The 26,186-nt window shown below is 44.9% G+C and overlaps 3 protein-coding genes across 9 annotated transcripts in view; all 3 read left to right on the top strand.

Moving 5' to 3' along the window:
• The window catches only part of ubr2 (ubiquitin protein ligase E3 component n-recognin 2), a 48,189-nt gene extending 42,163 nt beyond the window's left edge, over positions 1-6,026 (top strand). For 3 of the 6 annotated variants that reach the window (XM_055018682.1, XM_055018683.1, XM_055018681.1), the window contains 3 exons: positions 3,129-3,299; positions 3,480-3,581; positions 4,998-6,026. In XM_055018682.1, coding sequence (XP_054874657.1) covers positions 3,129-3,299; positions 3,480-3,581; positions 4,998-5,139 — 415 coding nt within the window. In that variant the 3' untranslated portion in view covers positions 5,140-6,026. Of the gene's footprint in view, positions 1-3,128; positions 3,300-3,479; positions 3,582-3,635; positions 4,241-4,997 lie in introns of those variants that run through there. The other 3 variants (XM_055018679.1, XM_055018680.1, XM_055018678.1) reach the window with 2 other exon arrangements.
• A 523-nt stretch (positions 6,027-6,549) lies between these two features.
• prph2b (peripherin 2b (retinal degeneration, slow)) lies at positions 6,550-14,427 on the top strand. The gene is made up of 3 exons (XM_023295730.3): positions 6,550-7,374; positions 10,469-10,715; positions 12,917-14,427. The coding sequence occupies exons 1-3, from the start codon at positions 6,794-6,796 to the stop codon at positions 13,112-13,114; spliced, it is 1,026 nt and encodes a 341-aa protein (XP_023151498.1). The 5' UTR covers positions 6,550-6,793; the 3' UTR covers positions 13,115-14,427.
• Positions 14,428-19,979: 5,552 nt separating this feature from the next.
• LOC111586054 (potassium voltage-gated channel subfamily G member 3-like) lies at positions 19,980-25,823 on the top strand. 2 transcript variants are annotated; one of them, XR_002747925.3, is made up of 3 exons: positions 19,980-21,366; positions 22,442-23,198; positions 25,185-25,823. XR_002747925.3 is itself a non-coding variant. In XM_035941752.2 (2 exons), the coding sequence occupies exons 1-2, from the start codon at positions 20,711-20,713 to the stop codon at positions 23,085-23,087; spliced, it is 1,302 nt and encodes a 433-aa protein (XP_035797645.1). In that variant the 5' UTR covers positions 19,982-20,710; the 3' UTR covers positions 23,088-25,823. The 2 variants fall into 2 exon arrangements, 1 of the variants encoding a protein (XP_035797645.1); XM_035941752.2 differs by having other exon boundaries at positions 19,982-21,366; positions 22,442-25,823.
• The last annotated feature ends 363 nt before the right edge of the window (positions 25,824-26,186 follow it).

Raw genomic sequence — 26,186 nt, 5'->3', positions numbered from 1 at the left:
TACACACACTGAAACACACACTACACACACTGAAACACACACTATACACTGAAACACACACTAAAACACACTGAAACACACACTACACGCATTAAAACACACACTACACACACTACACACACTGAAACACACTACACACACTAAAACACACACTGAAACACACACTACACACACCGAAACACACACCACACACACTGAAACACACACTGAAACACATACTACACACACTGAAACACACACTGAAACACACACTGAAACACACACTAAAACACACACTACACACACTGAAACACTAAAACACACTGAAACACACACTACACACACTGAAACACACACTACACACACTGAAACACACTACACACTGAAACACACACTAAAACACACTGAAACACACACTACACACACTAAAACACACACTACACACACTGAAACACACTACACACACTAAAACACACACTGAAACACACACTACACACACTGAAACACACACTGAAACACACCGAAACACACACTACACACACTGAAACACTAAACCACACACTGAAACACACACTAAAACACACTGAAACACACACTAAAACACACACTACACACACTGAAACACACACTGAAACACACACTACACACACTAAAACACACACTACACACCGAAACACATACTACACACACTAAAACACACACAACACACACTAAAACATGCACTACACACACTAAAGCATGCACTACACACACTAAAATACACAGTACACACACACATACACACACACATACACTAAAACACAGACATTAAAACACAAAGACACACAACACACACTAAAACACTAGTACACACATGCACACACACAGTAAAACACACAACACATACTAAAACACACTACACACACTAAAACACACCCTACACACACTGAAACACACACACTACACACAGTAAAACACACACTACACACACTGAAACACACACTAAAACACGCTTCACACACTAAAACACACTACACACACTAAAACACACACTAAAACACACACTGAAACACACACTGAAACACACACTAAAACACACTGAAACACACACTGAAACACACAGCAGAAACTGAAACACACACTACACACACTGAAACACACACTAAAACACACTGAAACACACACTACACACACTGAAACACACTAAAACACACACTGAAACACATTACACACACTGAAACACACACTACACACACTGAAACACAGTACACACGCTAAAACACTCTACACACACTGAAACACACTACACACACTAAAACACACACTGAAACACACTACACACACTAAAACACACTAAAACACACACTACACACACTAACACACTAAAACACACACTAACACACTAAAACACACACTAACACACTGAAACACACACTAACAGTGACATTCGGACTAACATGATTGTATTTATTTAAAGCTTTATTTCCAGGTAGTTAGTGGAGAACTAGTTGTGTTTTGGTCAGAGGAAACCGTTACCTGTACAGCACATCACACAGGATTACAAAAACACACTAAGACTTCTAAAACAGAAAGGCTAAAACAGGTGCAGTGGTCCTGAATGTTTGTCGCTGATTCTTTAAATGACAGAATGTCATTAGCGGCTGAGAGTGGTAGAAACTCTGGGCGCGAGGAGGTGAATGAAGCTGTTGGAACACAGAGAATGGTGGAGCTAGTGGTAAGTAATGAACACAGATATGTTGGTGTTTTACCAGTGAGGGTTTGGTAGATGGACAGAAACCAGTAAAGAGCTTCCAGTTCACGAGTGGAGGGTGTTGATGGAGCAAAGGCAGAGTGGTTAGATGGGGTCCAATTAATGGAGGAGGGTTTTTGATCTATAGAATACATCACCATAATCAAATATTGGAAGGACTGACATTTTAACTAGGAGGCATTTATCAGAATGTGTGGATGAAGATTGATTGCGGTAGAGAAAGCTGATTCTGGATGTAACTTTGGAGAGGAGAGTACTGATGTGTTTCAAATGAGAGAGAACAATCCAACCAGATTCACAGATATTTATAACAGCACATAAATTAAATCTCAGAGCCGTTAAGAGAGACGTTTGATTGGTTTTTGATTTGTGGGAGGTTTCTGTTGAAGACTATACATTTGGTTTTGTTTGTGTTTAGTGACAGAAGAAGATCAGAAAAGGCATGCTGAATGTTATTAAAGCTAATCTGTAGCTCAGACAGAGCAGTGTGGAGGGAGGAACTAGGTGTATAGAGAATGGTGTCATTGGCGTACAGACGGATGTGGGAATTGGTTACAGCATGGGTTATGCTGCTGATGTAGATGTTAAAGAGTGTTGGATCAAGTATTGAACCCTGTGGAACTCCTTTGTGAATTGGTAAAGGGTCTGAGAGAAGATCCTCCACCCTCACTGACTGCATCCAGAACTACAACTTCTGAACCAATTCACACAATTCTTGGAAAAATCTGTAGTTTTTCCATAGAATGAAGCCGTCGACAGAATCAGATGCCATAGCCGAGTCTACAGGAACAGCTGCAGTGTTCTCTGTCAACGGCCCACACAGTATCATTAGAAATATAAGGCAGAAATGCAGCTGATCTGAAACCAGACTGTACGGGGTTGAAGACATTATAGGTCTCCAGATGGTCTGTCAGATGTTGGTTGAACAGTTTCTCGAAAATTTTGGAAAGACAAGGCAGAATAGAAATGGGTCTGTAGCAGTTAAAGTCCAAGTTATCACCTCCTGTAAAAAGTAGGACGACTGCAGCCGATCTCGTGGAGGACCACACCAGCCGATCTCCTGGAGGACCACACCAGCTGATCTCCTGGAGGAACACACCAGTCCTGCAGTGATATGTTGAACAAACCACAGATGGGAGCTGTGATGACGTGGGCTCTGATTTTTAAAAGATTGGGTGGAGTCCATCCAGTCGGGCTGAGGACTCGGTCAGAACATCAGTGTCACATCTGGCAGGAAGGAGGAGTAGTTCCAGAGTCTGGTCACAGATCCTGAGATGACGGAATCCATAGGAGGAGATGTAATGTTACTATATGTACACCACTGAACCACTGGAGCTCTGTCTGTGACCTTCCTGTGTTACCTGTGCAGGTGTATAAACTTCCTGTGTTACCTGTGCAGGTGTCCTCGGTCAGGTGGAGATAAGTCCAGAGCTCCTACGCTGTGCCTGGTGTGCGGCTCGATGCTCTGCTCTCAGAGTTACTGCTGTCAGACGGAGGTGGACGGAGAGGATGTCGGCGCCTGCACTGCCCACACCTTCACCTGTGGAGCTGGCCTCGGCCTCTTCCTCAGGTAACACACCTGGAACAACACCTGTAGTTAGGTTCTATGACAAATATCACACCTGAACACGGCTGTATAGACTGCTGTCACCTGTGGAGTTTACCATGTGCTCACTGTGTGTGTGTGTGTGTGTGTGTGTGTGTGTGTGTGTGTGTGTGTGTGTGTGTGTGTGTGTGTGTGTGTTTTCAGGGTCAGAGAGAGTCAGGTGTTGTTTGTAGCAGGTAAAACAAAGGGCTGTTTCTATCCTCCACCGTACCTGGACGACTACGGAGAGACTGACCAGGGCCTCAAGTACGTACCTGTTGGTTTCATTCTGTTTATTGTTTCTTTGTTTGTTTACTCTAGGCGGGGGAACCCCCTCCACCTGTGTTTGTTTGTTTATTGTTTGCTTGTTTGTTCGTTTACTCGAGGCGGGGGAACCTCCTCCACCTGTGTTTGTTTATTTATTGTTTGCTTGTTTACTCTAGGCGGGGGAACCTCCTCCACCTGTGTTTATTTATTGTTTGCTTGTTTGTTTACTCTAGGTGGGGGAACCCCCTTCACCTGTGTTTGTTTATTTATTGTTTGCTTGTTTACTCTAGGCGGGGGAACCCCCTCCACCTGTGTTTATTTTTTGCTTGTTTGTTTACTCGAGGCGGGGGAACCTCCTCCACCTGCGTTTGTTTAATTATTGTTTGCTTGTTTGTTTGTTTACGCTAGGCGGTGGAACCCCCTCCACCTGTGTTTGTTTATTTATTGTTTTCTTGTTTGTTTGTTTACTCTAGGCAGGGTAACCTCCTCCACCTGTGTTTATTTATTGTTTGCTTGTTTACTCTAGGCGGGGGAACCTCCTCCACCTGTGTTTATTGTTTGCTTGTTTGTTTACTCTAGGTGGGGGAACCCCCTTCACTTGTGTTTGTTTATTTATTGTTTGCTTGTTTACTCTAGACAGGGGGACCCCCTCCACCTGTGTTTATTTATTTTTTGCTTGTTTGTTTACTCTAGGCGGGGGAACCTCCTCCACCTGCGTTTGTTTAATTATTGTTTGCTTGTTTGTTTGTTTACGCTAGGCAGGGGGAACCCCCTCCACCTGTGTTTATTTATTTATTGTTTTCTTGTTTGTTTACTCTAGGCGGGGGAACCTCCTCCACCTGTGTCTGTTTATTTATTGTTTGCTTGTTTACTCTAGGCAGGGGAACCTCCGCCACCTGTGTTTGTTTATTTATTGTTTTCTTGTTTGTTTGTTTACTCTAGGCGGGGGAACCTCCTCCACCTGTGTTTGTTTATTTATTGTTTGCTTGTTTACTCTAGGCGGGGGAACCTCCTCCACCTGTTTGTTTATTTATTGTTTTCTTGTTTGTTTACTCTAGGCGGGGGAACCTCCTCCACCTGTGTTTGTTTATTTATTGTTTGCTTGTTTACTCTAGGCAGGGGAACCTCCGCCACCTGTGTTTGTTTATTTATTGTTTTCTTGTTTGTTTGTTTACTCTAGGTGGGGGAACCTCCTCCATCTGTGTTTGTTTATTTATTGTTTGCTTGTTTACTCTAGGCGGGGGAACCTCCTCCACCTGTGTTTGTTTATTTATTGTTTCCTTGTTTGTTGACTCTAGGTGGGGGAACCTCCTCCACCTGTGTTTGTTTATTTATTGTGTGCTTGTTTACTCTAGGTGGGGGAAGCTCCTCCACCTCTGTTTGTTTATTTATTGTTTTCTTGTTTGTTTACTCTAGGCGGGGGAACCCCCTCCACCTGTGTTCGGAGCGCTACAGGAAGATCGAGCGTCTGTGGCGGCAGCACGGCGTCGCTGAGGTCATCGGCCACGCCCAGGAGGCCAATCAGACGCTGGTCGCCATCGACTGGCAGCATCTGTGAGGGTTGACCTGGCTCCGCCCCCTCACTGAGAGAGACGGTCGCTGATTGCCTCTCAGCTGTCTCCCCGCCCCTTTTTTAATGATCCTCCCTTAATAAACGAATCAGCTTCCTGCAGGGCTCCAGTCACCTTTCAGGGATTTTTCAGGTGTCTCAGTCCACCAATCAGAGAGAAGCGGTCTCGCTGACATCATCCTGCTCAAACAGAACCAGGAAGTCATTCTGCAAACTGAAGCCCCGCCCACCGGGAGCTGTCACTCAAGTGGAATAACAGGTCGTACGCCACCATCCAGGTTTATGATTGGCTGGCTGTGATGATGCATTTTACTTATGGCCAATCACAGAATGTCGCTTCACCTGTCTCCATGGCAACAGCCGTGTGGGGCAGTAGCAACCAGTTCTAATGTTAATCCATCCATTCAACACCTAAACACCTGTCAGCCAATCAGAACGCTGCCTGGACACCAGTCAGCCAATCAGAAGACTTTCCTCGATCTCTGGATCAGTTATTGATGAATCATCTGTCAGCAGATCACATGACCTCATCAGCCCTCTGACTGATTGATTATTAGTTATTGATCTGTTTGGAGAACAGTCGCTTCATTTTGTCACTGGGAGAAACTCAGTCAACAAACTGGTTGATTGATTAACTGATTGGTGATTCATCAATTGATCGATTGATTGATCAATTTTTTGATCGATTGATTGATTGATCGATCGATTGATGGTTGCATGTGGAGTTTGATGAGTTTTCTGTTTGTAGTTTTTTATGGAGGTCAGCTGATCGACAGGAAGTCATTGATCACAATATGTGAATTCTGTATAAACGACTACATGTATGATAATATTGTATAAGAAGCAGAAAACCAATAAAAGACTTTAAAACCTCAGCGGCTTTTCACTGAAGGAAACATGAGCTGGAGTTTAAAGGATTCTCTAACGGTTATTTATTCCTTCATCACTGATTATTGTGAATTTTTATTCAGTCAGCTGGATTTTATTTCCTGCTCTTTGTATTCTGATTTATTTGTGTCAGAGGTTAAAAAGATTTAATCACCGTGTGGAGAATCACGTCCAGATTTTATTCCTTTCTTAATTTTCTGACGTTTGATGACATGCAGCAGGTAAAAACCGCCTTAAACGTCCAAACTAAACCCAAATCATGAAAAATTCAACCAAATGTGTAAAGATCTGACAGAAATAAATTCATGTAAACCGTGTGATTGGACAGTCTGTTGCCACGGTAATGACCCCTCTTCAACCTGCTTTCTGTGGCGGAGGCTCACCTGTGCGAGGCAGGTGAGAGCAGGAAGCTGCTGCTTAGCATCAAACCCATTAGCAGTAAGATGGAGGATTAGCGGCGGCGGCTGATCTGCTGTAATGAGATCAGAGCTGTGGAGGCTTTAGCGTGAGGCGCTGCTGCTCATTCACGCCTCCACGCTGCTGCAAGACGCTGCTCGGTCGCTTCAGGACCTCCATGGCAGACCCCCCCAGGTATGGACTGTCCTGACGTGCAGCTCGGCGTTATGGCTCTGAATCCAGGAGTTCAGCTGATTAAACCTCTAAACTGAAGGATCTCAGACCGTGCAGCTGTTTCTTATTGATTCCGGACTTTTAGTGACTTCAGTAGCTTTGGTGAGTTTTTAGAGACGACAAAATGCCGTTCATGCCGGTGAAGTTCACCCTGCAGAAGCGAGTGAAGCTGGCTCAGGGCCTATGGATGCTCTACTGGCTCTCCGTCATCGTGGGAATCCTCATCTTCAGCCTCGGCATCTTCTTCAAGATCGAACTGCGCAAGAGGAGCGAGATGATGGACAACAACGAGAACCACCTGGTGCCCAACCTGCTGATGCTGGTGGGCGCACTGGCCTGCGGGATCAACGCCTTCGGGGGGAAGGTCTGCCACGACTCCCTGGACCCCAACAAGTTCTCCAAGTGGAAGCCGATGCTGAAGATGTTCCTGCTGCTGTGCTGCGGCTTCAACGTGCTACTGCTGCTGGTGGCACTGCTCTGCTTCCTCATGCAGTTCGCCGTGTACCTGACGCTGGCCGAGGGCCTGAAGAACGGCATCAAGTTCTACAAGGACACGGACACGCCGGGACGCTGCTTCATGAAGAGGACGCTGGACATGACGCAGATCGAGTTCCGCTGCTGCGGCAACAACAACTTCAGGGATTGGTTCGAGGTGCAGTGGATCAGCAACCGCTACCTGGACATGAGCAATGACGTGGTCAAAGAGTGAGTACCGAGCAGAACCAGAACCAGAACCCGTTAGCTGCTTCCTGTTTGACCTACAGATACATGATCTCCTGATGTGAGTCCAGCTGATCAGAAGCTGATCACTGCAACCAGTTTCTTTTGTTTGTTAGAATTTAGTCTCAAACTGGGATCCGAAACATCCTGATTTAAAGCTGCAGCATTTCATCTTCCGGTGTTTATTGAGGGAAAATGAAACCTTCAGAGCTCAGGGTTCAGTTTAAAGGTGAGCCGAGGATCAGTGAAGACTTAAGGAGGGAAAGGTTCCCGTGCAGGAGCTCGATGTTCTTCTGCTCTCTAAGACTATAATCTGTCAGGATCTGGCATGACGAGCTTAAAGCTTCCTTCTCCCACCAGGAGGTAGGACAGGTCTGACCGTTAAACACACGTCATGTATGATCAGTGGCTGCACATCTGAAGCGTGTTTAACATCCGTGTTTGCGTGTTTCCATGTCGTGTTTTTGTGTTAATGCGTTTAAGAGATATTACTCATCCCTGAGATGATTATTTCCCATGATCCAATTTGAACCTCCTGTCAGTCACCCTCAGGCCCGCCCCTTCACCATGGAAACCAGTGACATCACAGGTGGAAAAATAAGTGTCAGGTTCTGGAATCTGTTTTATAGTTTATCAGGTTTTTAACTTCAGTAAATGTGTTCAGTACCGACCGGACAAACAGACATTCCTCAGGATCTGGAAGAGCTTTAAACAGAGAACCAACAATCCAATGTTTCCTTTGACCAAAAAAACTAGTGTAGGACCAGAACCAGAACCAGAACCAGAGCCAGAGAAGGGTGGAGGTGAGGGTGGAGGGTCTGTGAGAACAGAAAGTGTCGATCAGAGACGTGACGCTCCAGAGAACAGTCAGTGGATGTAAAGGTGAGATCTACCTGTATGGAGACGAGCCCAGTGCATCATGGGAATCTGAAGAAGCAGAACTGAGGGACAGATCAGCTGATCCTGAGCAGCTCAACCATCAGCTCAGAGGAACATTCTAAACCTGGTCTTAAAGCAGAGGGGCTGTCTGCCTCCAGAACCCAAACTGGGAGCTGGTTCCACCACAGAGGAGCTGATAACTGAAGGTTCTGCTTCTGGAACCTCTGGAACCAGCAGTGAAGCTGCAGTCTGAGAGGGAAGGGTTCTGATAGGAGGATCTGGAACAATCAGGTCTTTAAGATACGATGGAGCTGCTAACTGAAGGTTCTACCTCCCATTCTGCTTCTTCTTACTGCTAGAATTATTGGGACCTCCTGATCATCAGGAACTACAGTACTCCAGCCTGGAAGTTCTAAATGCATGGACTAGTTCCTCAGCATCACTCTGAGACCAGAGGTTTCTGATTTTACAGCATTAGATGAAGGAAAGCTGTCCTACAGACTGGTTTATATGTTGAAGGACAGATGCTGGTCAGAGAGAACTCCAAGGTTCTCTACAGTAGAACTGGAGGCAGCGCCATCTAGTGGAACTATCTGGTTAGATGGAGTGTTTCAAACACAAGAACCTCAGTTTGTCTGGATTTAAATGAAGAAGGTTCCAAGTCATCCAGACCTTTATGTCCTTCAGACATGTTGGAGTTCCACCAACTGATTGGTTCCATCTGGTTCCATAGATAAATAGAACTGGGTGTTGTCTGCATAACGACGGATATTTCTGTAGTGTTTCCTAATAATACTGTCTAAGAGGAACATGTACAAAATAAATAATACTGGTTCTAACACAGAACCCTGAGGAACTCCACAACTGACTGTGGTGTTGGTTCTAATACAGTTCTACAGTTTCACTGATCAGATGCTTTCATCCACAGTGACGTCCATCTGAGAGTAGACCCAACACAAGCAAGGATCTAGTCAGAGAACATCCTGGATAAGAACCATAAAACAAGTTCTCGTGTGATAAAAGGACCGTGGTTCTACAGGAAGTAGACAGAATAGGATTATTATTATTATTTTTTTTTTTTTACTTTGCATTCTGTCAAGTGAAGCGCTGGTCTTTTCTTAAAGACTGAACAGAGTTTGGTAACGGGTTCAGCCACCGGGAACCACAGAGAAGAGTCCAGCTGTGGACTGGTCCTGCTCTGGAGGTCAGATCAGGAACCTTTGGCCGAGTGTAGAGAGATGGAGGGAGTGGAGACCTGAAGGGTTCAGGTAGGAGGAGATGTTTTCATTTTGTTCTGAATGTAGGAGTCAGAGTTTAGAGTTTAATGCAGCGATCTGAACAGCGGGGTGACATGAGATGTTTCTGGATGGAAAACAGACGTTCTGCTGCGTTCTGGATCATCTGCAGAGGTTTGACCTGCATGGAAGGAGGCCTCCAGTAAGGAGCTGCATGTTCAGACAGGAAGGGTCTGATCTTCCTGATGTTCTCCAGGATGAACTGAGCAGCAGAGGACTCATGAACCCTGGAGGTTAGCTGGTCATCCATCATGATGTCCACGTTCCTGGAGAACTCTGTGGGTCTGAGTTGATTCCAGCTGGATGTTGGTTTCTTGCTGAATAGAGGGACTGGCTCCTCTGACTCTGGTGTTGGTTCTAATACAACCCTGAGAAACTCCACAACTAACTCTGGTGGAAGAATCCTCATCATGAACAAACTGGAATCTGTCTGATAAATGATTTAAACCAGTTTGGTTCTTTTAATCCCAGTAACATGTCCCAGTGTCTGGAATGAGATGCTGGGATCCTGGTTAGTCTTTAAAACCCTGATTGGTTGTGAATGATTCTAAATGGTTCTGTATGGTTCTAAATTGTTCTGAATGATTCTATTGGTTCTGAATGGTTCTGTATGGTTCTAAATTGTTCTGAATGATTCTATTGGTTCTGAATGATTCTGAATGGTTCTGAGTGGTTCTAAATGGTTCTGAATGGTTCTATTGGTTCTGAATGGTTCTCAGTGGTTCTATTGGTTCTAAATGTTTCTGAATGGTTCTCAGTGATTCTATTGGTTCTGAATGGTTCTGAGTGGTTCTACATGGTTCTGAATGGTTCTATTGGTTCTGAATGGTTCTCAGGGATTCTATTGGTTCTGAATGGTTCTGAGTGGTTCTACATGGTTCTATTGGTTCTGTTGTGTCCTACAGCCGTGTCCTCAGTAACGTTGAGGGGAAGTACCTGATGGACAGCGTCCCTTTCAGCTGCTGTAACCCCGGCTCGCCCCGCCCCTGCATCCAGCACCACCTGACCAATAACTCCGCCCACTACGACTACGACCACCGCACAGAGGAGCTCAACATCTGGGTCCGCGGCTGCCGGGAGGCGCTGTTCTCCTACTACAGCAGCATGATGAACAGCATCGGGGCGCTCGTCATCCTCACCATTGTCCTGGAGGTAAGACCCCGCCCACACGCAGCTTCAACCAATCAGCATCCAGCCTGGGCCGCTCAGTGGCTGCAGGGAACAGTCAGTGAAGACTTCTGATTGGTCCACCTCACGTCAGTTAGCATAGCTTAGCATAAACTTTGGAACAGGTGGGAACACCTAGCCTAGCCATGAGCAATGCTGAAGCTCCCGACCAGGTGAGTCTGGGTTTCCCTTCTCCAGGTGTGTCTACCTATCAGACACTCAGCCAATGAGACGACAGCCTGATGAAACCTGAAGGTACCTGTGGCCACCTGCTGTAGCTGAAACCATCGCTACGGTTACCTGCTGATCACGTGTCTGATTGGCCAGGGGGGCGGGGTCAGGTGTTGTCAGGAGTTTTATCTGAGAACCAATAAAACAGGTGAATCCTTTGGAGGACTTTCTCCTGGAGGTGAGGGCAGGATAACTCCTCCTCTTAATCATCTGAGAGGAGATAATCAGCAGCAAATTAACTGAAGAAAACAGCAGGTTAACGGCATGATTGATTAGCAGTGATTAGCATCAGCTGATGTTCTGCTCCAACCCGCCAGACCCAGAAACACTTTAATAAACTCTCAACACTTTATTAAACTCTGTGTTTAGTTATTTACTGAAGCAGTTTTCCATCACATGATGTTCAGCCTGACTCTCGGTGGAGTGAAACTGTTGGTGTGTGTCGTGTGTGTGTGTGTGTGTGTGTGTCAACCGTGACTCCTGCTGCTGTGACTCGGAGGATGCTGATTGGCTGCTGATTGGCTGCAGGCTCTCAGAGGATCAGAACTATTCTGGGGGTTAATCTACCTGCAGCAGCAGCAGGTTGCATTCTGGGAAGATCAGATGATTTGGAATGTGGGTCAAAACAACAAGTTTGACCTGAAGGCTTTAAAACCAACATCCTGAACTCAATCAGCCCAGAGAGCCTCCAGCAGGGTGGTTGAGGTTTAGAGCTCAGTAGAAGAAAGAACAAACCAGCTAACAACCGATCAGCTGCACACATTGTCCTGATTGGAGGACAGGACTGGACAGCCGTCCAATCAGTGACAGGTGAAGAGGAAAGTTCTGTTGGAAACTGATCGAAGTACAACAAAGTTACAAGAAAAACACACAATCCTTAGAGAAAAACAGACTTCTGTTTGTAAAGTAACTCTAGGATTACTAGAACTCAGACAACAGCAGGATCCTACTAGTTAACACCAACTAGTACTACTTGTACCACCAGTACTACCAGTACCACTAGTATCACCAGTACCACTAGTATCACCAGTACCACTAGTACCACTAGTATCACCAGTACCACTAGTACCACTAGTACCACTAGTACCACTAGTATCACCAGTACTACTAGTACCACTAGTACCACTAGTATCACCAGTACCACTAGTACCACTAGTATCACCAGTACTACTAGTACCACTAGTACCACTAGTACCACCAGTATCACCAGTACCACTAGTACCACTAGTACCACCAGTACCACTAGTACCACTAGTATCACCAGTACTACTAGTACCACTAGTATCACCAGTACCACTAGTACCACTAGTATCACCAGTACCACTAGTACCACTAGTATCACCAGTACCACTAGTACCACTAGTATCACCAGTACTACTAGTACCACTAGTACCACTAGTATCACCAGTACCACTAGTATCACCAGTACCACTAGTACCACTAGTATCACCAGTACTACTAGTACCACTAGTACCACTAGTACCACCAGTATCACCAGTACTACTAGTACCACTAGTACCACTAGTATCACCAGTACCACTAGTACCACTAGTATCACCAGTACCACTAGTACCACTAGTATCACCAGTACCACTAGTACCACTAGTATCACCAGTACCACTAGTACCACTAGTATCACCAGTACCACTAGTACCACTAGTATCACCAGTACCACTAATACCACTAGTATCACCAGTACCACTAGTACCACTAGTATCACCAGTACCACTAGTACCACTAGTATCACCAGTACCACTAATACCACTAGTATCACCAGTACTACTAGTACTACTAACCAGCTGAGTGAATCCCTCAGAGATCCTCACAGAACAGAGCACTCACTCACACATGAACAGGTCACATCTGAAACACCTGCAGCACCTTTAACAAATCAAAGCCTCTCACTAGTATGATGTCACATGATGCGTGTCGTCCTGTGTGTGTTTGTGTGTCAGTCGGTGGACATGGCGGGGCTGAAGTACCTGTGCACGGCTCTGGAGACCATGGCGGATCCGGAGAACCCGGAGTGTGAGAGTGAAGGCTGGCTGCTGGAGAAAGGCGTCAAGGAGACGTTCGCCGACGTGCTGAGCAAGGTGAAGACGATGGGGAAGACCAACCAGGTGGAGGAGGGCGGGGACGCACCTGAGGCGTGATAGCCCCACCCACCACGGAGGACTGAGGCTCCCCACTCCCCTCACCACCAACCGCCACCTCCCCCCAACGAAGGGAATCAGGAGTTCACCTGTTGTATTCACACACACACACACACACACACACACACACACACACACACACACACACACACACACACACACACACACACACACACACACACACACGTTCAAAGTGAACAAGTCATTTAAAGATGTGGATATTTTCTGTAAATATGTTGAACAAAGTTTATTTTTAATTTACTGTAACTAAAGCTCCTGGTCAGGATTCACATTAAGTCACCGCCCTTTAGTACCAGCTGTCGGCCTGATGCCGGACTCACCTGTCGGCCTGATGCCGGACTCACCTGTCGGCCTGATGCCTGACTCACCTGATTTGCTGCTGAACTGCTCTCATCTGAGAAGTGAAGTGTTTAAGTTTCTGTTTCTCCAGCTCAGAGCGCTAAGCATTAATAAAGCTCTTTTTACATTTGGAGGATTTTTGCCAAACATGTAATTTACCTGAAACACAAGCGTCTCAGTAACGGTTGGGCTCTTTACCTTCGCTGTCCGACCTGGTTGGCATGGAAACAGACGGCGGAACATCAAATAGAAAAAACTAAAATACTTAGTAGTGCCACTTCTGACCAGCAGGAGGTGAATACAGACCTCTATTCACAGGAGTGTACACCTGTACAGAGAGCACTGTGTTCACATGTCTGTACATACACCTATACACACAGGTGTGCACATTAATACAAAGAGCTGTATAACAAAAGTATATGAGGTGTACATACACAGGTATAAACAGGTATTATAGATGTACATACAAGTATTTAATTGATGATTCATGAATTTTTCTTTGTCAGCGTCTTTTTAACATTTTCTTTATGGAGCAAACAGCTTCTCTGGCATGTTGTGTATTTTGTTGTTGAGCTGAGCAGCTAGCTAACATAGCTAATGATGATGCTGGACTGAGCCTGGCAGACGGAGTTCAGGGTGAACATGTGGCCCTCTGGTTTCCTGTCAGGAGGATTCTGGTTCCAAACACGAGTGTTTTTTACCGTCAACCTGCAGCCAAACCAACCAACCAGCACACAGTGAAGTAGTGCTGGTGTTTATTGGGAGTACTGGGCAGGAAGCAGCTCCAGTGTGCAGCTCTGAGGTCAGTTAATTCAGTCAGTAGTCGTCCAGGGTTTCACTGACAGCTAATATTTGTATGTTCCTGAGTTGTGATGTTTTCAGTCTGATGTTGTGGGTCGGATGGAGTTTGTAGTCGCTGTGTTTGATAAGATTAAAAAAAGATTGTGACTGAATTCAAACTGCTTGACTCATCTTTTATCCACCTCCTGGATATGGAAACACACCTGTACACACCTTCAAATGCACCTATACACACACCTGTACACACCTGTACACACCTATACACACACCTTCCAAACAGGAAGTATAGTCCCATAAACAGGGCTATAGTCCCGATGCAGCAGTCTGGGTTCATCCAGCCTGTGACCATTTTCCCTCCACTCTTCTCCTCACATTTCCTGTCTCACTGCACTGTCCCACACATAATAAAGACTAGGAAAAAATTGGATTAGTTGATATAATAAATAGATATTATTAGTTTATATTATTAGTAGTTGGTATAATAAATAGATATTATTTGCTGATGTAATTAGTGGATAGATCCTGTCCATCACAGTGTTTACTGCTTTTTGTTGTGTTGTTTTCCAGTGCAGTGGTCCTCATAACTTCAGTCAGAAGCAGCTGGACTTCTGTTTGATGTTCTTGAAGACGTTTCACCTTCATCTCAGACTTACTCGGTTCTGATTGGCTGGTGGGGAGTTGCAGGGATTTATTGTCTTCCCATTCAACTGTCAGTTGAGCTGCATTAGAAGAAGCTGATAAGTGGCTGTAGATCCTCTGCTGGTCCAGTTTGATGTCTGAAGGTCCTTCACCACCAGCTCCTCTGAGCTCTGGGTCAGTACCAGACAGTGAGCTGAGACTGCAGCCGTCAGGTTGAAGTGAGGAAGTCTGAGGGAAGTCCAGCTGCTTCTACTGCAGGTCTGAGGCTCACCTCCTCCTGGATGATAGAATCTACTCAGACATGTTTCCAGTCTGGTGTTTCATCCTGCTGGTTCCAGTGTTTTTGCTGGGATTTAAAGTTTTCACGAGTTTTTATTTGATCATTTTCTTCAGTGTTTTCTACAGTGTGCAGGTCCTTACAGCTGAGCAGATAAGACTGTTAATGAGCTCAGAAGAAAAGATTAACTTCCCTGAAGTCAGCTGAGGGCCAAGGATGGCCGCCATGACACATGGAGGATCCCAGGGTCCTGGGGGCGGAGCTAAGACAGGTCCTTCAGAGGTTCCTGCTGCAGCCAGATATACGACTTCAGACAAACACTGTCGCTGCTGAAGCTCCTGCTGCTGAAGCTCCTGCTGCTGAAGCTGAAAATCCTTGGTTTAAGATGGCAGCTGGAGACGTGATGCCTGAACGGAGGGTCAGCGGTCAGTCGAGAGCCGACAGAGGAGATGAAGAACGATCAGCGATTAAAGTGAAGCTGAGCAGCAGATTTACTCTCTGATCCTGTTAACGCAGCACGCAACGCTTTCACCTGCAGCAGGTCAAGGTGAGGTAGTGTCCTGCTGCAGGACGTTCAGCAGCACTTCAAAAACTTTATCCAACAGCAACACAGACAGCACAGTGACATCACAGTGACATCAGGGTAAGAAATTCCAGTTAAAACCATAGACTTTGCAGATGATTGAACTCCACAATGGTTCCTGAAGCTCCGCCCTTCACCATAACGGCAGGACCTGACTCCTCCCACAACCAATTGGTCCAGAAACCAGCCAATGGGGGGCGTGATATGAACTGTCACTCAAAATGGCCATGCCCTTAATTATTCACACCTTTAAGCCCTGATACAGTTCAAATGAGTGAATTCTCCACCTGTACAGGTGTCATGAACAGGGAAAACAGTGTCTCCTGATTGGTTGGTTCAGGTCAGGTGTCTCAGGTTACAGTTAATAATCAGCAAGAGGACAAAAAACTGCAGAAACTCAGACATTTTCAGGGAGAAAAACGTCCTCCTCCGGTAGGATGAGACTTACAGCGCTGCTGATTGGTTGAAGTCAGAGAGGACAGATGCTGATTGGCTGAACTTGTTTTCTCTGATGTCGGCAGCTTCTCCTCTCTAACATCAAAGTTCTCCAGATGTTTCCACAGAAGGACACCTGTAGCGTTCAACAATCCTCTGGACAGAAAAACTCCACATTTCTTTCAGGAACTTGTTTCTCCTTTTAAAGATTTAACAAAGAGTTTTTAAAGGAAACCGGTGGAAACTGGCTCAGCTCAAAGACTGCTGAAGATGGCCTGGGACCAATAAAGTTCAGAAAAGCTTTGATTGATCCAAAGCCCTGCTCCAAAACACATATTTATTGTTGTGTAGTCTGAGGACCAAGTTCCTGGAGAGCAGTTGGTCCTGAAATGATCCGTCTGTGCTGCAGATCCTGAACAAATGTTTCTGTGACAGAGAAATGTGGAAAACAAGCTGTTGTTTTCTAACTGGGGTTAATCACATTCATGGATCACAGCTTGGTGTGTTTTAGTTCAGTAGTCTGGAATAATTCACAAACACAAATTCAGTTTATTGTTCTTATTTCAGGAAGTATACTGGAAACATTCCAGCTTTACACAATCAGCATGCTGGGAACCAGTTTAAATAGAATGAAACCTACTGGGAACCAGTTTAACCCTTATGTCGTCATGTGGGTCAAAATTGACCCGTTTTAAAGTTTGAAAATGTGGAAAAAAAATAATTTTCACAGTGAAACTTCTGATGTCCACATTTTCAACATTTTTGGGAAATCTTTGAACATTTTTTAGTGGAAAAAAAGAAATGTTAAAAATGTTTCTTAAGAACATTCACCAAAAAAATCAACAAAAATCCAGCAAATTTCGCTGGATTTTGGTTGATTTTTATGTGAATGTTCTTAAAGAAAATAGAAGTTTTACTGATATATATGGAATCACTTTAGATATTTTTAGGATTTTTTGGAAGTTTTTTACTCATTTTTTGAAAATATTTACAAGAATTTTCTTGACAAATTTGGGGGATTTTTTTAAAAATAAAACTTTTAAGGGAAACTTTTAAGGAATTATTGGAATTTTCTTCCTGAAGGTTTTGCAAATTGTCAGAAATTTGTAAAAAAAAAAAATAAAAATTGCTGAATTTTTGGATTTTTTTCAGACAAGGAAACTATAGTTTTTGGTGCTCGTAAATGAAGACAGCAGGAGGGTTAAATATAATGAAACATACTGGGAATCAGTTTAAAGAGGCTGAACTTATCCAAAGTAAGCATGTGTTCATAAAAACATTTCAGATGTGTGTCCATATTAAGAAATTAGATAAAAATAAATAAAGATAAATACAATAAATATTCTAAGTGCTTCATGATTCAATTCAATTCAATTTTATTTATATAGAACCAATTACAGTCAAATTATCTCAAGATGCTTTCCAGAACCCATATGAACCCCCAGAGCAGCCCTAAGGAGACAGTGGCAGAAAAACACCATTTTAACAGGAAGAAACCTGGAACAGAACCTGGATCTTTATGTGGGGGAACCCATCTGCTGCTGGAAGGAGGGTAGAGAGGGACAGAAGAGGTAGAGGGGTAGAGATAGAGGGATGGAGGTAGAGGTAGAGATAGAGATAGAGGGGTAGAGGTAGAGATAGAGGGGTAGAGGTAGAGATAGAGGGGTAGAGGTAGAGATAGAGAGGTAGAGGTAGAGGTAGAGGGGTAGAGGTAGAGATAGAGGGGTAGAGGTAGAGATAGAGAGGTAGAGGTAGAGGTAGAGGGGTAGAGGTAGAGGTAGAGATAGAGGTAGAGGGGTAGAGATAGAGGGGTAGAGGTAGAGAGGTAGAGATAGAGGTAGAGGGGGAGGGATGGGAGAAGAGGGGGTGGAGAACAAGGAACAGATAACACACAGTTGGATACATGCATGATCATAGTAACATGGATGAAAAATACAAAGTACAACTAACACTGAAAGTGGTTCATAGTTTCCTCTTAGGGTGTATGGCTCTGGCATTAAATATACTACATAAAGGGTAAGGCCTTATCCAGGGCTCATGTAAATTAATTGTAGAAACATGGAAAACATTGTAAAATAAATCACATCAATCCAATAAAAGAGCAAACCATCACATCTAGTAAGTAAAACAGATAAATAAATGTCATCCGATAAATAAATCCTATGGCCATGCTCATCTTAAAGGAGACACCATCCTAATTACTCCTGTTGTCCTGATGCCATCAGAAATCTGGGTTGTAATTTATTTTATGTCCAGGAGATGGAGACAGAGTATCGTACCCCAGTCTGTCATTGAGTCCTGATGGATCGGAGGTTTTCAGTTCATCCATTTCCTTTCTGTCTGTTGTCTTTGTTCTTCTGACCAACTTTGATTACTTTCCAGTCCAACAATGGGGAACTTATCTATTCTATGTTCCTGGAAGTTTCTGTAAAAAGCCAAGGTTCTATCCATTTTGTGTATATGGTACAGATGCTGCTTCAGAGCCCTGTGACAGACTGTTACCTGTCCAGGTGAACCATGCCTTCACCCTCAGTCAGCTGGGATAGACTCCAGCTGTGTCTGTCTCTGTGTGTTGTGTGTTCTAGTTCTAGCTGAATGTTGTGTGTTCTAGTTCTAGCTGAATGTTGTGTGTTCTAGTTACAGCTGAATGTTGTGTGTTGTGTGTTCTAATTACAGCTGAATGTTGTGTGTTCTAGTTACAGCTGAATGTTGTGTGTTGTGTTATAGTTATAGCTGAATGTTGTGTTGTAGTTACAGCTGAATGTTGTGTGTTCTAGTTCTAGCTGAATGTTGTGTGTTGTGTGTTCTAGTTACAGCTGAATGATGTGTGTTGTGTGTTATAGTTATAGCTGAATGTTGTGTTATAGTTACAGCTGAATGTCGTGTGTTCTAGTTCTAGCTGAATGTTGTGTGTGGTGTGTTATAGTTATAGCTGAATGTTGTGTGTTGAAAACTGTCAAAAACTGTTCAAACTCTGTGATGAATCTTCCCAGATGCCAAATATGTCGTCTAACTAACGGTAGTAGATTGATGGTACAGTTTTACATTTTGTAGAAGCTGTTTCCTCCCAGAGCCACATGGACAGATCACCATCTGCTGGTGTGAACTTGTTGGACGTTCCATGTATCTGGAGGTCGTATTTACCGTTAAACTCAGATCGTTTGTGGTGAGACTCAACTCCAACAGCACCAGGATCTCATCAGTGGAACCTGTTGAAAGCCTGGAGGCCCAGAGGCACATCAATATTTGTGTCTACTGAGAATAAGAATGCATTGTGTGGTGTTTGCTTCCTTTGAGTTTCTTGATAAAATCATGTGTATCTTTCACATAACTGGCATGTTTCTGTGAAACTGGTGGACTCTGCTGTCTGATACAACTCTGAGCCACAGTTCCTGACGATGGGTCGACCGCATGGAACCTCCTGAGGGAACGTCCACTTCTCTGGAGGTTTATGGAGCTTCAGCAGTACGAAGAACAGCTTTGGTCTGGACCCAGGAAGTATTGGAACTGTTTGGATGAAATGAATTTGTTTTGATCTAATTTTACCGCAGTGTCCTGAATGATGCTCTGTGTTTCTGAGTGAATGGAGTGAGACAATAAGGCAGTGTTTGTGTTGCTCAGTTGTTTGTTATATTTGCAAATCTAGAGCAGAACATGTAAAGGCAGCGGTGCATTCATTCCACTGAGGCTGGTAGTTTGATTCATCTGATGGATGTGAGAAACAAACAGTGAAGAATAAGAAGCTTCTCCAGCAGAGGGAGACGTTTCTGCAGAAGCAGCTCTGAGTTCCTCACATCATTATTCATCTCTGCTCTGATGTTGACTGAAACATGAATCTGTGATGTGCTTTAATGTTTCATCTGTCAGCATGATGAGAGAATGAAGGCAGAACAAAGCAGGATGAGGAGAGGAGGAAGGAAGATGAGGAGGTTCACATTCAGTTTGTGAATCAAACTGTTGGAATCATCGACTGATCATCCTCCTCAGACAGGAGGAAGAGGAGGACGAGGAGGAGGAGGAGGATGGAACAGGATCCTCAGCTGTGATTTGTTCTGCTGCTGTTGAGGATTTAAAGCTGATTTCTGGTGAGTGTTGAACAGAGTGAACTCCGTCTGTCAGCTGTTCGCTCTGGTTGGATTTTGGCTCAGAGTTCGACTGAAAATATCCGATGATGCAGGAAGTGAGGTCGTCTGAAATGAAAAATCTGCTTCATGCTGGTTTTTGACACATTCTCTGTTTCCTTCAAGATGTAAAGAAGATGTTTGGAAGAAACGGATGTTTTCTCATGAAGATGAAAAGATGTTTAAGATGAAAGCAGCAGAAAACTAGATGCTTGCTGGTTTCATTGGAAAGAAGAAGGTTTGGGAGTCGCTTCAGTTGATGAAGCTTGTGTTTCTACAGAAGATAGACTCTGACTTTAACAGCAACAGAACGGCTGTAGCAGCAGACAGCATCTCCAGCAGACATAAGCTGCATGTTCCTCTAACAAGAAATCATCTCCATGTTTGGATCACAGCAGATGAAGTTTGGAAGCAGCCTGTGGTCTCCTCAGCAGAGGACAGAGTCTGGGAACCGACTGAAGATGAGGTTTGGAAGCCGTCTGTGCACCCTGAACGTTGGAGGTCGCAGGTTTTCCTTCTCGGCGGAGCTCATGAAGCACCTCCCTCTCAGCAGACTTAGCCGGCTGCATCGCTGCGTGTCGGAGAGCGAGCTGCTGGAGCTCTGCGACGATTATGACCGTGACCGGAACGAGTTCTTCTTCGACCGCCACTCCGAGGCCTTCAGCTTCATCATGCTGTACGTGCAGCACGGGAAGCTGCGCTTCGTACCGCACATGTGTGAGCTGTCCTTCTACAACGAGATGCTGTACTGGGGCCTGGAGAGCTCTGACCTGCAGCCCTGCTGCCAGCGCCGCCTTGACGACCGCATGTCCGACTGCTTCATCCACTACTTTCCTGAGAAGGAGCCGCGAGGCCCCGAGGAGCCCCGGAGCCCCTGGCTGGAGAGGATGAGGAGGACGTTCGAGGAGCCCACTTCCTCGCTGGCAGCGCAGATCCTGGCTTCGGTGTCGGTGCTGTTCGTGGTCATCTCCATGGTGATGCTGTGTGCCAGCACCTTACCGGACTGGACGGCTGCTGAGACCGTGGAGCAACAGAGGTAGGCGTGTGGATAGACACACGTATGACACATGTTCACCCTGGAGGCTTTATGTGTTTCACTGTGAATGAATCTGACTCAGCGGACAAAAGATGCATTTAAAAATCTGCCAGAGGCTGAGAGTTTCTCAAGGTTTTCTGCTTCTCTGTTTTTAAAATCCCATTTATACAGAAACACAAAAACCTGTGAGCAGCAGCCGACACACTTCTACACTTTATCAGACGCTTTAGACCCCAACCCTAACCCAACAACCATCTGGTTTCAGTCAGAATATGTCGTGCAGTAAAGCAGCTCTGCTGGCTGGTTTTAGTTCATTACTTACTTTAATCACAGAACTCCCTGCTGCAAATAATCCATCCAAACTGTTTCTCCATCACCATCTGAAGCTTCATCCTTAGTTTAGCGGCACCAACAATGATTGTGTTTGGTTTAAAGAGCTGCAGCAGAGACATCGTGCTCAGCCACATGCATCAGATCCACATGTTATTATAGAGGTATTATAATAATAATAATACCTTAGTCATGCTATATATCAGTTGACTGTATTCTGTGAGGAGGAAGCCATGCTCTGAGCAGAATCCTGGAGGTTGATCAGCTGGAAGAGCCAGAAACAAACCCCCTAAAAACATCTAACAGGAAGAAGAAACAGAAAATGGAAATAGAGCAGGAATACAATACAATAACTTTATTAGGGTTAGTTTAAATAGATTTAGAATACCTTCAGTTCTTTCAGATCAGCTGATGTCGGCCATGTTTGATGCTGTCAGAAACAGCTGATCAGTCATGTGACTGTTTGCTACTTTATTCTGAAAAGGTGTTTCCTTCTCCCATGAAGCTCAGCAACTTTTATGGAAAAACACGATGACAGAGCCGGAGACATTTGGTGTTGTGTGTTTCTGTGAACTTTTTGGAAGAGAAGCTTTAAATGTGAATGAAACTCTGGAGGCTCTGATGCTGAGGAAACACTCACTAAAACACGCTGCTGGTGCTACGACAGCTCTGATTGGTCCTCTTGTTTGTCTAGACGTTCATTGGTCCTCTCTGTCTCTTCTTTGTGATTGGCTCCTGTCTGCAGGGTCATCGAGGCGGTTTGCATTGGTTGGTTCACAGCTGAGTGCATCGTCCGTTTCCTCGTGTCTCGTGATAAATGGGAGTTTGTCCGTCGTCCTCTGAACATCATCGACCTTCTGGCCATCCTGCCGTTCTACGTCTCCGTTACCGTGACGTTCCTGACGGGGGAGAACTCCCAGATGCAGCGTGCCGGCGTCACGCTGCGCATCCTGCGCATGATGCGGATCTTCTGGGTGATTAAACTGGCGCGTCACTTCCTGGGGCTGCAGACGCTCGGCCTGACGCTGCGGCGCTGCTACCGCGAGATGGTAATGCTCCTTGTCTTCGTCTGCGTCGCCATGGCGATCTTCAGCGCGCTAGCACAGCTGCTGGAGCACGGCCTGGACGCGGAGACCGGAAGCCAGGACTACGCCAGCATCCCCGCCGCCTGCTGGTGGGTCATCATCTCCATGACGACGGTGGGATACGGCGACATGTATCCGGTGACGGTGGCGGGCCGAGTGCTGGGCGGACTCTGCGTGTTGAGCGGCATCATCCTGCTGGCGTTGCCCATCACCTTCATCTACCACAGCTTCGTCCAGTGCTACCACGAGCTGAAGGTCCGATCGGCCCGCGGAAACCGGGTCGTATCGGCCGAATACGTCCACTGACCTCAGCGCTGGACCAATCAGAACAAGGCAGCAGGAAGAGAGGAGAGTTCTGACCTATCAGAGGCGTCTTGTCCCAGGACACTCTTCCTGTGTCCACCTGTTGACTCGCAGGTGAGCCAGGTGTTCAGGTGTTCAGGACCTTCAGTCTCAGGCAGATGGTTCCTGACACAGCAAACAGAACCACTAAAGTCCAAGGAGTTCATCTGAACCGCTGCTGGTTCAGATTTTGTCATTCTGTGTTTGAACTGAGCGCATCAGCAGGAAACAGTTGTTTAACCCTCGTGTCGTCCTGCGGGTCAAATTGACCCGTTTTAAAGTTTGAAAATGTGGAAAAAAATACATTTTCACAGTGAAACTTCTGATGTCCACATTTTCAACATTTTTGGGAAATCTTTGAACATTTTTTGGTGGAAAAAAGAAATCTTAAAAATGTCTCTTAAGAACATTAACCAAAAAAATCAACCAAAATCCAGTGAATTTCGCTGGATTTTGGTTGATTTTTATGTGAATGTTCTTAAAGAAAATATTAGAAGTTTTACTAATACATATGGAATCACTTTAGATATTTATAGGATTTTTTTGGAAGGTTTTTACTAATTTTTTGAAAATATTTACAAGAATTTTCTTGCCAAATTTGGGGGATTTTTTTTTAAAAGTAAAACTTTCAAGGGAAGCTTTTCAGGAATTATTGGAATTTTCTTCCTGAAGGTTTTGCAAATTTTCAGAAATTTGGGGAATTTTTTTGCTGAATTTTGGGATTTTTTTCAGACAAGGAAACAATATTTTTTGGCGCCCATAAATGAGGACAATGGGAGGGTTACATTCATCTAATTTCTCTTGAATTTCCAGTGAGGTTTCCTGGACTGCACTCTGGAATGTGACCCAGCAGAGTTGGTGTTCTTCCAGAGGAGCGTTTCACTCTCTGAGTTTTTCTTCCCACACAGCCGTATGCAGCCTCAGGTGAAAATAAACCCACTTTATTCTGCAAGTCTTCAACTGTGAGGATGGATAATAAAGTGAGCAGCTTTTTCCTTCGAGGATCACCAGATCTGAGCGTTTCTGAGCGCTCCGTGATCCGACCGATGAACCGCTCAGAACATTTAAAGCTAAAGACACTAAAAACCTGAGCTGCTCCTCACTCTGTCTGTCAGGCCCTGCAGCGCCCCCCTCAGGATGGACTAAACCAGCAAGCTGGACACTGTCCTTGGTTTCCACAGCAACAGCAGACTCAGAGACAGGAAGTTGAAGTGTTGAAAACATTTGGTTTGAATGTCAGGACAGAAGAGCTGTTGTAGTGTGAAATATCTCACTTCCTCTTCTTCTATGTGAAACTGCAGAGTTTCGACCAAAGCTCAGCTCTGAGTCCCTTTAATTGACAAAAACAAGAAGAACCAGACACATTTACAGACAATAAACTGCTGGGTTTAAATAAATCTATCAGTAATGTCTGGCATTCGGGTTTGTATCCATCTTGCTGTAATTTTACTGAATATTTTAAGGTCAGAGTTCAACCAGCTGATTGGTCTCATATTGTCACATTTGTTCGGGGGTTTCCTGTTTAAGGAATAATATAATTAGAAGAATAGATGATGGGGAGCTCATTCTGAAAAGCCTCCAGAACATTTACAGGAGTGGTGCTAACAATTAGGTTTTAATTTTCCTGTACAAATCAGTTCTGAAAACATCTGGTCCTGCCCTTTTTCCAGGTTTCATACAGTCAGTCACACTTCCAGTTCATTCTTTGGTAGAGTCTAAATCCAGTTGTCCTCTGGGTTCTTCTGAGATGGACGCTGTAGTTCACCTGTCTAGGTGTCCCGGCTCCAGGTAGCAGCAGGACTCTCTCCCTCCCTTCCTGAGTCAACCACCAGGTTAGCAGGAGGCAACAGGTGTTCCTCACCTGTAATCAGCTGACCTGGAGTGAGCAGGCGGATTGGTTCATCATCTACTCCCTGGGATCCAAACCTCAGCAGGTCTACAGGCTAGTATCAGTCACATAACCAGACCGTGAACAAGCAGCAGTCAGTCAGTCGAGATTCTTGTTTAGTTCTGCTCTCTGTGGGTTTTGTCTTGGCTGATTTCCACTCTGTGTTTTTCCAGCCTGGACTCAAACCCTGGATCCATTTCCCTTCAGTCCTCAGCCGTTTGTAGCCACGCTGTCCCCTGGATTCTTCCTCATCTCGGAGCATCCACGCCTCACCTGGTTCTGGTCTCCTCACGCCGTCTCCTGCTCCACTCCGCCGTCCACCTCCTCACCTCCTGATGACTCCCCCGGCTTCCCACTCGGTTCCCTGTCAGCTGAGTTACCGGTCCTTAGCCAGGCTGGCAGCTTATTTAGCGTACTGTTAGATTCAGGGTTTTTTATTTGCCTTTGTATGTCTTGTGCAGTCGTGTAGTGTTTTGCTGCTTGTACAGCTTCCGTTCTATTTCGTATTCCCGCTTTCGTATCATCTTTGGTTGTTTTTTCTCTGCTAGGGTATTCCTAGAGTTGCTTACCCGCCCTGTTTAGCGGAGCATTTCCAGTCCTGATTAGTTCTACGTAATGTAGATTCTGCCGTAGTATTTCCTGTGTACTTTACTCTCCTGCCTAGGTAGTACCTTCCATGGATTAGCCACTTCGTTCCTGTTGGATTAGAGTTAGTGTATTTGTTCCGCCTGCCACTTCCAGTTGTAGTTCTTAGTTCAGATTTGTAGTTTGCTTTATTTTTCCATTATTGTAAATAAAAACCTTAAACTGTTCCTGGAGTTTGTTTCTCATTCCTGCACCTGAGCCTCCCCAAGAACTGAAACACTTCATGTTTTTAATGTCTGTCTTCAGGTTTGTAATGGAAGCATTAATGTTTATAACTGCTGTAGTTGAGCTTTTAGTTTCCAGGTGTTTTATTTGCCAGTAGTTTACTTGCTTTATCTCCTTGTTCATGAAATGTTTGAGTCTTTAGAGACTTGCGGCGGCTCTAAAGGCTGTTAGCTCGTCATACTCTGCTCTCAGAATTACTAGTTCTTTCTGTTCATGGTCACTTTGCTGATCAACTTTTTCTTGGACGATTCTAATTTTATCCTCCAAAAATTGTCTTTTTTGTTGTGCTCTTTTAGAGTTAGAGC

Source organism: Amphiprion ocellaris, chromosome 16 (assembly GCF_022539595.1).
Source record: "Amphiprion ocellaris isolate individual 3 ecotype Okinawa chromosome 16, ASM2253959v1, whole genome shotgun sequence".
Taxonomy (NCBI): Eukaryota; Metazoa; Chordata; class Actinopteri; family Pomacentridae; genus Amphiprion; species Amphiprion ocellaris.
The sequence above is the reverse complement of the archived record's forward strand: the minus strand, read 5'-3'. Positions and strand labels throughout refer to the sequence as shown.

Excerpts from the sequence above, each read along its gene's own strand:
- LOC111586054 (XM_035941752.2), top strand. The coding sequence starts at position 20,711 with ATGTTTGGATCACAGCAGATGAAGTTTGGAAGCAGCCTGTGGTCTCCT. Across the intron at positions 21,367-22,441 it reads GAGACCGTGGAGCAACAGAG|GGTCATCGAGGCGGTTTGCA; the intron begins GTAGGCGTGTGG and ends TCCTGTCTGCAG.
- prph2b (XM_023295730.3), top strand. The coding sequence starts at position 6,794 with ATGCCGTTCATGCCGGTGAAGTTCACCCTGCAGAAGCGAGTGAAGCTG. Across the intron at positions 7,375-10,468 it reads AGCAATGACGTGGTCAAAGA|CCGTGTCCTCAGTAACGTTG; the intron begins GTGAGTACCGAG and ends TGTGTCCTACAG. Across the intron at positions 10,716-12,916 it reads TCCTCACCATTGTCCTGGAG|TCGGTGGACATGGCGGGGCT; the intron begins GTAAGACCCCGC and ends TTTGTGTGTCAG.